This window comes from Haliotis cracherodii, unplaced genomic scaffold (assembly GCF_022045235.1).
Source record: "Haliotis cracherodii isolate W230 unplaced genomic scaffold, xgHalCrac1.p SCAF_19, whole genome shotgun sequence".
In the NCBI taxonomy this organism is placed as follows: Eukaryota; Metazoa; Mollusca; class Gastropoda; order Lepetellida; family Haliotidae; genus Haliotis; species Haliotis cracherodii.
This window is the reverse complement of record NW_027266274.1, coordinates 4,526,132-4,538,163: the sequence shown is the minus strand read 5'-3', so window position 1 is coordinate 4,538,163 and position 12,032 is coordinate 4,526,132. Positions and strand designations below refer to the sequence as shown.

The window sequence follows — 12,032 nt, the reverse complement described above, 5'->3', positions numbered from 1 at the left end:
AGATTCGAACACTTTAACCACAGGGCAAACCCACCTCCCCTTGATATATCTAAAAATAATTGGAGAGCCTTTACTAGCTTGTTGAAAATACCAAAATGTATGTCACAATTTTGTTTTCTTACATTAAAGTTGTATTTCCAAGTACATTGTAAGTTGTTATTTCATTATATATTGAAATTATAATATGCTCAATGATCCAGCGTATTATATCACAATTCTAAGAAAGTATACACCCCATGGCTAAAAATGAAACATAAAAAAATGGTTATTTGAGATGGTGATGTATTTGATACAGGTATCTTACGGAGTAGAATAGGTCTTCAGCAACCCATGCTTGCCCAATTGCGCGGGTCGATGCTCATGATGTCAATCACTGGATTGTCTGTTCCAGACTCGATTATTTACAGACCGACGTCATATAGCTGGAATATTGCTGAATGCGGCGTTAAACAACAAACAAACAAATTGATACAGGTATCATATAGGCGATATTACATGCATTATATCAATGAGTCTCACACAACAGGTGACGTCACAAGGAACTTGGGGTCACAGTACACAGTAATGAGTGGAGTGAAATGTGTATTGTCAACTGTATACTTTTTTCAAGCCGGTTTATGTTGCCTTACGTAAATTTGGTAGTCTAACATTTTTTGAGTTCATAGATCATAAGGTGATATCGGTATTAGAAGGCATGCGAGTTTAACGACGTTGACGGTTATGTAATGATATACTTTTAAAGTAAAGACGAAATTTCACAATAAAATGCGAGTGCAGTGAGACCAGTCTGCCTACAAATGACGCTAGCTTGGTGGTAAAAGCCGAACGTGAGATATGGTGAGACAAGGCGACACTGTTTAAAAACAATTCAATTTACGGATTCGAACATCTAAAGTAAAAAACGTACGTCAGAAAAAAACATTGCTCAAATAGATTTTAACTTGTTCGACAGCGTAACTTTGATCGATTAGGAAAGTAAAAAAATACAAGTTCAAAAATAAAAAAAAAGAACGAAAGTCTTATCTGACACCAAGTATAATTAATAACACGGTTACATATTACTGTAAAAGTGGAATCATTTTACTAACGAAACAAAATTGTCACGTATAGTTTTACCCCTAAACTGACATATAGCGGCTAGCGAATGTGTCACGCGCTGGAATGGAGTTTGTCCAATGTTCAGTCTCCTTCCAATGCCTTTCCTTGCCCTCCCGGTAAAGAGTACTTTAATTAAGACCCATGAAGATCCGGGGTAGAATATAGGTCTTCAGCAACCCATGCTTGTCGTAAGAGGCGACTAACGGGATCGAATGGTCAAGCTGACTTGGTTCATGCATGTCATCGTATCCCAGTTGCGTGGAATGATGCTCATGATGTTAGTCACTGGATTGTCTGGTCCAGCCTCGATTATTTACAGCCAGCCATCATATAGCAGGAATATTGGTGAGTGCGGCGTTAAACAACAAACCAAACCACCAACAACAAGAAGAAAGGTAAAGCGTATAGAAACTCCACGAACGAGATTTTCGCTGTGAGAGCTTTTGAAGTCCGCTCCCGTTCAAGCTCCTCACAGCGATAGTCCTTGCGGAGATACCACCGCGATATTACGGTGTCACGCGCTGGGAAGGAGCTTCAATTGAGGGGAGGTAATCTGTCAGAAGCTCTGTACACTGCATGTAACAGTTAGCGGGCGTCTAAGTCGTTGCAAGGAATCGAAGCTCCACACACATATCATCGTCTGCACTCCTCGACATGTGTTTGTTGTTTTCGTGATGACAAGATGAGAGGAAGGTGTATATAGATCGGGCGGATCTGGTACGTATTGTGAATAGTGTCCCATGTTTTATCTCATTCTATATTTGCTTGACCTTGTGGTGTTCTTGAATGGGTTTAAATACAATCGGTATAACTATAAGTCACACATGTGGACTTTGTACCTGGAGATGAACGTGAAACGCTAGCATCGGCACTGGTTGTCAGCGATACATTGCTCAGTCGATACTAGACTGAGCAGTGGTGAATGAGTGACCTGTGGGTACAGTAGCGTATTTATGAACTAGTCGCTGCAATTGCTGCTATAGACAGAGTGACACACAGTAGATGATCTCTTTTAGTTTAAATTGAAATACCCCAACACATTCATTTGCTCAATGATTTGTGTTTTTTTCCATTTGAACGTGAGATTATTTTTTTGTGTAAAAATGTGTTAGATCTATAATAAATGCAGTGTATAACTTTGATGAAAATTGTCAAGACATTTACGACAAAGAATGAAAGAATCAAGACACATTATGACATAATAATGAAATAATAAAATAATAGAATCTAGATCTAGGTTAAATTGGTGCTGAAGTTTTTTCAGAATATTGGTATTCTGTTTCGATGTCGACCTGAAAGAATTAACATAAAAAATGTAAAATAGAATCTTAAAAAAGTACACACTGTTACAATTACTGTTTGCAGGTTTTAAATGAACATACAAATATCACTTATGTTAATGATAAACAATTAGCACTTACATTACATCCATCTAGTAATTTGTATCTGGTTAATACATCAAGATACACATAATACCCTGTTGCATGTATGGTTAAATGTGCCATACATGTCTACCAGCATACAAATACAATAGCTATAGAGAACACACTGTATGTAACGCTAGGAATAGGAGAATAAGTACTACAATAACATGGTATATGGGATACAGAAAACATCTATTGCATCTGATATATCCTTGCGTAACATAAGTTCGATCACAAAAGCAATCCCACACCGTTCTAGCGGAAAACAAAACAAACATAAAGAAAACAAAAGTTCACCTTAATTACTGATTATAAGCGTCAATTTTAACAAAGTTCCATTGAAATCTACCGTTAGATCGATCGATACTTTGCCCGCTATGTTTGAAGTCAACACACATGACCTAGAAACAACGTCACATAAGTTCGGTCACCTGATTAGTTGGCTCGCTCTCCAGCATACAATGAAATGTATGTTGCTACTGACACATCTGCAATAATGTATGTAGAAATCGCGATATGGCTGCAATATTACCAATGTGATGTAAAATTATAACTCACTCACTATGTAGAAAACTACAGAAGTGATATATATGGTTAAACAGTGTATAAATGTATAAGATATGATAGCCACTACATCGCAGTCAGCATCAAACATACATCAAATATATCAAGTATATCAAATATACTGACATATCAGTACATGGTGAATCAAACCGATGAATGCAACTATGATGTTTTTGTTTCTCTTTTTCAGGGATTAAGAACATAAGGAAAATATGAACACTTGTTGTTCTTAAGCCACAATCTACATTCAGCAGGAATAATTTTCAAGAATTGTTGATATCCAAGACATGGCAAAACATTTGATAAGATCGACAGCCTGGCACAGAAAATGTCTTCATCAAATAAACTTGAGAAATAGCCATGAAATAACCATCAACCTCCTTTATCCAAATTCCTCAAAGCTGCAGGATAACTCAGTATCACATGTGAGGAGGAGACCAATGTGTACATCGTCACTACCTTCAAGCTGGTTCCACAAGTATCAGATAGTACAGAAGAGTGTGCTAGATGGTGACACTGACATTGAATGTACTGTGAGTGTTATTGACACCCACCGTGGAGCCACAGACAAGCCGATTGTGTTTGGGGTCCATGGACTGCCGGGCCAGGGGGATGACTTTGAGCCACTCATCTCTCAGCTACATAAGAGAGGAGTCCGTGTTGTCGCACCAACATTTCCAGGTACATGAACTGCAAGTATTTCAGTCTGATGCAGGTGTTTAGAAGCTGGAAGAACATGAAGACATGTCACTTTCATGGATTCAGGGGAATATTTAATATCAGCGTGAAAAGATATGAACTCAATAAGTTAACTCAGTATTCACCTGATTAAGCATCTTCTTCAGGCAAGGGTTGGGTTTGTTGTTTTACGCCTCACTCAGCAATATTCCAGCTATATGACGGCGGTCTGTAAATAATCGAGTCTGGACCAGACAATCCAGTGATTGATATCATGAGCATCAATCCACGCAGTTGGGATAGATGACATGCATCAACCAAGTCAGCAAGCCTGACCAACCAATCCCGTTATTTGCCTACGACAATCATGGTCACCTTTTAAGGCAAGTATGTGTTGCTGAAGACCTATTCCACCCCGGATCTTCCTGGGTCCCTTGAGGCAAGGGAGTTGACTGACTATAAAAGTCCAGTTCCACCCTTGCCGAACTAGACTGTTATTCTGGAGTTATATTCTGGCTGGACAAGTGAGTCTTATGCATAGTCCAGTCAAAATCTCGTAATGGAATCGACATCCAGTTTGTCAATAGCCGTGCAGATTTTGGTTGATTGCAGGATTTGCAAAGCATTTGTACTACCAACTCTGCATTGACAGATATTTTCAAAATCTTTTCATGTTTTTATCAAGGTACACACATGATGATGGGATTTGCGAAGTAAGACCCGTTTTGTCACAATACATACTATAATTATCGATCAGATCGTCTTGACTAAGCACCATTTTGTTTGAAGCAAATGCAATTGATATGAGAGGTGGTATCTGATTTGTCAACAGGAGGGGCAAAAAGAGACAACTCATAATAACCACTGATGGCGCTACAATCAAGCCCAGAAATTTTGATTTCATGGTGCAAAGTTTTTCTCTCTGCAATAAATTCCATGTGAAAGGATGCTGTCTATCCTGGTCATGTATTCCCCTAAACTTGATACCATGGTAACCTTTTTCAGGTTTTGAAGGAAGTCTACTTGAAACATGGCAGCTGAATCACTTTGACTTTACAACTCAAGGAAGAGCACGCGTCGTCAAAACTCTATTAGACACTATGGATATCCACAGGTAACTCTCTCCACAGTAATCTTGAATATTGTAAACCTGGAAAGTTTTGTTAGTAGGAAAGTACTGCAAATACTGAGAGTGGCACAATTCTCATAATAATTTCATTTCGTAGTTATATTTTCAGACTAACAACAAACAAAAATGTAAAGGGGCATGTTTCCTTTAGTGGCAACATGCAAATCTAGTGTTTAAGAGGTGCCATGAAAAAAAAAATCTTAGAGACCTAGAAATATCATTTGCGAGACGTACTTGACCAAGTTACCAATATGCCATGATGAGCTAGTGTGGTTGTTTCAGAGTTGACATGCTGTTGAGCCACAGTGCTGGAGCCTGGGTGAGCTACAAGGTCCTGGCTGAGTGGGACATGTTCAAATCTGCTGGCCTCCTGAGTCCTGTTGGAGCAAGACCACACAGGTCTGACACCTCACCCAGTTGAACTCCTCCACCGGTCCAACTCCTGTCCAATTCCTCACCCAGTCCGACTCCTGTCCAATTCCTCACCCAGTCCAACTCCTGTCCAATTCCTCACCCAGTCCAACTCCTGTCCAACTCCTTCAGTCCAACTCCTCCTCCAGTCCAACTCCTGTCCAACTCCTCACCCAGTCCAACTCCTGACCAACTCCTTCAGTCAAACTCCTCCTTCAGTCCAACTCCTCCTCCAGTCCAACTCCTTAAGTCCAACTCTTTAAGTCCAACTCCTCCTCCTGTCCAACACCTTCAGTCCAACTCCTCCTTCAGTCCAACTCCTTGCTCAGTCCAACTCCTGACCCAGTCCAACTCCTCCCCCGGTCCAACTCCTCCTTCAGTCCAACTCCTTGCTCAGTCCAACTCCTGACCCAGTCCAACTCCTCCCCCGGTCCAACTCCTCCTCCTGTCCAACTCCTTCAGTCCAACTCCTTCTCCAGTCCAACTCCTCCTCCAGTCCAACTCCTTCAGTCCAACTCCTTCTCCAGTCCAACTCCTCCTCCAGTCCAACTCCTGTCCAACTCCTTCAGTCCAACTCCTCCTTCAGTCCAACTCCTCCTCCAGTCCAACTCCTCCTCCAGTCCAACTCCTGTCCAACTCCTTCAGTCCAACTCCTCCTACAGTCCAACTCCTCCTCCGGTCCAACTCCTCCTTCAGTCCAACTCCTTGCTCAGTCCAACTCCTGACCCAGTCCAACTCCTCCCCCGGTCCAACTCCTCCTCCTGTCCAACTCCTTCAGTCCAACTCCTTCTCCAGTCCAACTCCTCCTCCAGTCCAACTCCTTCAGTCCAACTCCTTCTCCAGTCCAACTCCTCCTCCAGTCCAACTCCTGTCCAACTCCTTCAGTCCAACTCCTCCTCCAGTCCAACTCCTTCAGTCCAACTCCTCCTCCAGTCCAACTCCTTCAGTCCAACTCCTCCTCCAGTCCAACTCCTTAAGTCAACTCCTCCTTCAGTCCAACTCCTCCACCGGTCCAACTCTTCCTCCGGTCCAACTCCTTCAGTCCAACTCCTCCTCCAGTCCAACTCCTTCAGTCCAACTCCTCCTCCAGTCCAACTCCTTCAGTCCCACTCCTCCTCCAGTCCAACTCCTCTTCCTGTCCAACTCCTTCAGTCCAACTCCTCCTCCAGTCCAACACCTTCAGTCCAACTCCTCCTACAGTCAAACTCCTCCTCCGGTCAAACTCCTCCTCCGGTCAAAGTCCTCCTTCAGTCCAACTCCTCGCTCAGTCCAACTCCTGACCCAGTCCAACTCCTCCTCCAGTCCAACTCCTCAGTTCCAATTCCTCCTCCGGTCCAACTCCTCAGGTCCAAATCCTTCAGTCCAACTCCTCCTCCATTCCAACTCCTGCACTCCAACTCCTCCTGCAGTCCAACTCCTTCAGTCCAACTCCTCCTTCAGTCCAACTCCTCCTCCGGTCCAACTCCACCTTCGGTCCAACTCCTCCTCCGGTCCAACTCCTCAGGTCCAATTCCAACTCCTCCACTGGTTCAATTCCTTCAGTCCAACTCCTCCTCCATTCCATCTCCTCCTCCAGTCCAACTCGACCTCCAGTCCAACTCCTCCTCCATTCCATCTTCTCCTCCAGTCCAACTCCTCCTCCATTCCATCTCCTCCTCCATTCCATCTCCTCCTCCAGTCCAACTCGACCTTCAGTCCATCTCCTCCTCCATTCCATCTCCTCCTCCAGTCCAACTCGACCACCAGTCCAACTCCTCCACAGGTCAAACTCCTCCTCTGGTCAAACTCCTCCGGTCAAACTCCAACTCCTCAGGTCAAACTCCTCCTGCTCGCTCCCACCTCTGGATCTGCCTTTGCATTGCATTGGGGTCTTTTACAATGATACATACACTCTTTCAGATTTAGAAACATTGTGCAAATTTAATTTAGTTACTTGCTTCATATTTGTTTTTATGTTTGTCCCAAGTAAGTACAGATGTATGCAGAAAACATTTTAGTTGCAATGCTGACCATAACTTTTATTGAAATGCTGTTTTTGTTGACATTAGAAACTGTTATCTATCCAGGTGAGCTACAGTGTCATGTATAATATATTTTAAGTGCGCACCTCTTTTTTCTATAGCTGTGTTTGTGCTTGCTTATCAGACAGGAATCAACTGTATTCCAATGTAGGAAACATTCTGTGTTGTCTTTGCTGCAGAGTAATCCGTCCACACTTCATCATTAAGGTCTTGTCTGCACTGCTTCGTGTTGAAGCTGGGCATTCTGTTGCACTGCCTTTGTTGAGTAGAATCTACAACAGTGTGGGTAAGTTCATACCTGTTTATTGTAGGGCTGGGAAGATACACCAACTGTGTGATCCGATACATATCATGATACCTTACGACCCGTGAAGATTCCGGGGTGGAATAGGTCTTCGGCAACCCATGCTTGCCGTAAAAGGTGACTATGCTTGTCAGAAAAGGCGACTAACGGGATCGGGTGGTCAGGCTCTCTGACTTGGGTGATGCATGTCATCGATCCCAATTGCGTGGATTGATGCTCATGATATCAATCACTGGATTGTCTGGTCCAGACTCAATTATTTACAGACCGCCATCATATAGCTGGAATATTGCTGAGTGCGGCGTTAAACAACAAACCAACCAACCAACCATGATACCTTACTCGCGCTCTGATACGTACCACTATACCTTACTCATGATCCGATATATATCACAATACATTACTCACTATCCGATACGTATCACGATACCTTACTCACGATCTGATACGTATCACGATACCTTACTCACAATCAAATACATATCACCATACCTTACTCATGATCCAATACGTATCACAATACCTTACTCACAATCTGATACGTATCATGATACCTAACTCACAATCCGATACGTATCATGATACCTTATTCACAATCCGAGTGTTATCACCATACCTAACTCACGTTCGAATACGTATCACGATACCTTACTCACAATCTGATAAGTATCATGATACCTAACTCACGATCCAATACGTATCACGATACCTTACTCACAATCTGATACGTATCATGATACCATACTTACAATCCAATACGTAGCATATTACCTTACTCACGATCCGAGTGGTATCACGATACCTTACTCACGATCCAATACGTATCACGATACCTTACTCATGATCCAATACATATCACAGTACCTTACTCATGATCCAATATGTATCACGATATCTTACTCACGATCTGATACATATCACGATACCTTACTCATGATTCAATACATATCACAATACCTTTTCACGATCCGATACGTATCATGATACTTGCATCTGCTCTTTTCTGAGGTGCTCTTTTCATAGACAGGATAGCCAAATACCTGGCACTCGGACGATTTACAGTTATCAGTGTCAAGTATGATGCAATGGATGAAAATATTATGTTTTTACAATTAATTTTCACTACTTACTAGTATTTGGTGTAATAGTTATTAAAGCAGTCATTTATATTGATATTGTTTTCTGTGTGTGCAACTGTGATCAATACTTGTATCAAGAAGTAAACAATTGTGATCCACCTATGCATCAGTGCATTATACCACTACTCAGTAAGTTTATGGTTTGCTGTTTTAACGCTGATGTACATGTGCAATATGGCATGTGAATATGATAGTCAGGTCATGATATGTTCTGTAGCTTATATTACTTTTCCTTAAGAGTTACACATGTTTCATATCCTGATTCATCAAATGTAATGGTACAACTGCAGCGCTGGAGGTGGAGAGAGGGTGGATTGGTCATGAGATTCTAGAGTGCAGTCCCACAATGTACCTGTGTTCACTAATCCAAAACTGTCGACCACATCAATGATTTTCATGTAAAGGCTCTATAGGTACCTAGCTACAACAAATATCAATCTGGGGTCGAGGTAGCAGGTTTAGTTTCATGTTATTCTTTTGTGTACTAAAATGGTGGACTTGAGACCATGCTTCTTGTATTTCAGGGTTTTCCGGAATTAAGACAGGAACACATTTAGTTGCAGCCCAGCATATGGTAGCAGGGCCTCAGTTTCACAATGTAAGTCTTCAGATTTAATAGACGTACATTTGTGTCTTACTTGTGCAGATTTGTATGTTGTAAAAGCCTGACTCTACTCATCTGAATTTGTCTTCTGTCATTACGTTTCCTTTTCTGTTAAATTTTAGCCTTAGCTTGTGAACTTCCATTAGCTACCGTAACCCCTATAGACTTGAGGGGGGGACTGGGATTTTGTCCCCCAAAGAAAATGCTTGAAATAAATCATTATGTCTAACACTGTTGGAAAAAAGAAAAATTGTCATCCACAAAATGATGTTTTCAATAGCTGTAAAGGGGATGGGGATTAAACATTGTGTGAGCTACAGGGCCTTGTGGCTCTTGTTTTAGAGGAAATGTTGGGACAGTATGAACTTATAATTAAATTGTTAAGAGTATTTCTTGACAAAGAAATGTTGATTCATTGTAGGTTGCCAGCCATGCCCAACAGATTAGGAGGAAGAAGGTGCCATTGTTTATAGCCCACTCACTCAGTGACAAGCTTCTAGAGTGGGAGATTCCATTTGAGGTCATCAGCAAGCATCTCCACATCCCCCAGCAGAACATTGTACAGTATCCTGACAACAGTGTAGCATTCAAGGATGCTCTGCCAGGTGAGTGAGTGAGTGAGTTTGGTTTTAGCAATGTTCCAGCAATATCACAGCAGGGGACACCAGAAATGAGAGTCACAGATTGTACCCATGTGGAGAACTGAACCTGTGTCTTCGTTGTGATGAGCGAACACTTTTACCACTAGGCTACCCCACTGCCCCTCCTCAGGTAGACAATTGTATTAACAGTCAGTTTCTTCATGCAAGATTTGTATTTACCATTTTTGAGGAACGTGTTTTGGGCACTGGTGGCCCAAATTTCCATGATGCCACAATTTGCTGTGCATAGTTGCTTCCCTTAGGCACGAAGGATACTATGATCATGGATTCAAAATCCCCGATTTGCTCTGTTCTTGATTCCCCTATTGGTTCTCATATATTTGAAATATTTCGTCATGGCCTAATACATTTTTTTTCATGACCCTCCCTGACAAGACAAAATGCAAAAGAACTTAATATTTTATTATATGATTTCCACATTTTCATGACCCTAAAATATAATCATTTTTATTACTCTCCCCAAGAGACTGTCATATTTATGGGTGACCCTCCCCTGATTCCCTCAGACCCAACCCCTCATATAGTAAATGACTCGTACAGCAAGTGATAAACAGTTTTGTCTTCATTAAAACCAACTCATTTCTCACTTAAGGGCTGAAAATATATTTCCATACAGAATGTTTTTGCTTATTTTGTATATTTTTTTAAATTTGATGGTCAGTGGGTCCTTGTACTCCTTAAGAGTGAAACTCTTATCCATTATTACAAGATTTTAATCAGTATATCCTTTTTTCATATAACAATCATCTAGCTTCAGTACCTATATGTCTCTCATTGTATACTCTGTGTGTGTCCTAGTCTCAACCTCCTCTTTTCAGCTTGTGTAGACGACTGGATGGTGCGGGTCCTGCTGTTTGAAAGGGGAGGCCACATTGTACATAAACCCCACTGTGATATAATAGTGGACCAAGTGCTGAGTATACTGCAGCACCTGAACCCAGCCTCATCATGATGGCCTGTTGATCATGTGTTGTGGATGTTTGATCCTTTGTTATGACAATGTATATATCTCATATTGCAATAATGAGTAATCTATTGATATTTATTAGCGAGTGAAACTGAGTCAGAAGTCAGGTTTCTGATCAACCAAGCTCCCTTTACTCCAAAACAGCAGAATTTGTCTGTCCTATCATTACAGTCATTACAATGAGTTTATATTTTTTTCTAAATCAAAATGGCCACCACAACGTGTCAGCTACAGCATTCATGCAGACCTCTTCGTCTGTAAAGTCATACCAGCTGACTTTCATATGTATATTAACTGAAAGAATGTTTTGAAATATTGATCTCTCAATGTCTCTGTTCAAGTATTCAAAAATATCAAAAGGTTTTCACTAAATGTTCAGAAAACTTGGAAAGTATCAGTGGAAACACTTTGTACCCTGTTTCAAGGTGGTGGTGTGGGTAGTATGGTTTTATTCCAAATTAGCACAACCTCACACACAGGTTTTATGTTACTGAATAAAGAAGAGCTTGTCTGATACTCGTGTTCAAATTATTGTTTAATTTCTTTGAAAAGAAATATTTTCTGCTTTACAGTGAAAAATATTTAAATCAAAAAGCCTCAAAGCCTATTTTGTATTGGTTTGCTTATAATAATTCCCTGATGTAAATAATTCATCTCAAAGTTCAGCACCAGAAATGCTTCATTACATGAAATTCTAATATTTGTTTGGTCACTCATCGTAAGAAAGTGTATCAAACAAATTTGGAAAATACTGTGTACAACATTTTTGTGCCATTTTGGGGATATTTTTTAATTTATTGAACTGGTTAAATGTGTGAATCAGTCTGTCAACAGTCCTCATCTACAAAAGATTACCAAATGTTGCTACAACTAGGACTTCAACAACACAAACAACTGCACCCAGTATTTACATGGAGAGTCCTACTAGACTACCAAGAGTATTACATCTCCAGTCTAGTATAATGGGTACCCTGGAACGCATCTTCCTGAGGCAATAGTGTCAGGCTAGTTTCTAGACTTTGATACAGGGT

At 41.0% G+C, this 12,032-nt stretch overlaps 1 protein-coding gene across 1 annotated transcript; it reads left to right on the top strand.

Moving 5' to 3' along the window:
• The first annotated feature begins 1,730 nt into the window (after positions 1–1,730).
• On the top strand, positions 1,731–11,569 carry LOC139466702 (uncharacterized). The gene is made up of 8 exons (XM_071248336.1): positions 1,731–1,815; positions 3,277–3,767; positions 4,770–4,878; positions 5,176–5,292; positions 7,505–7,611; positions 9,293–9,366; positions 9,794–9,977; positions 10,853–11,569. Exons 2-8 carry the CDS (start codon positions 3,374–3,376, stop codon positions 10,984–10,986), a joined length of 1,119 nt encoding a protein of 372 aa, XP_071104437.1. The 5' UTR covers positions 1,731–1,815; positions 3,277–3,373; the 3' UTR covers positions 10,987–11,569.
• Positions 11,570–12,032: the final 463 nt, after the last annotated feature.

Coding starts and splice junctions, on each gene's coding strand:
- LOC139466702 (XM_071248336.1), top strand. CDS start 3,374: ATGGCAAAACATTTGATAAGATCGACAGCCTGGCACAGAAAATGTCTT. Junction 3,768..4,769: donor TGTCGCACCAACATTTCCAG/GTACATGAACTG, acceptor AACCTTTTTCAG/GTTTTGAAGGAAGTCTACTT. Junction 5,293..7,504: donor GTTGGAGCAAGACCACACAG/GTCTGACACCTC, acceptor TCTTTGCTGCAG/AGTAATCCGTCCACACTTCA.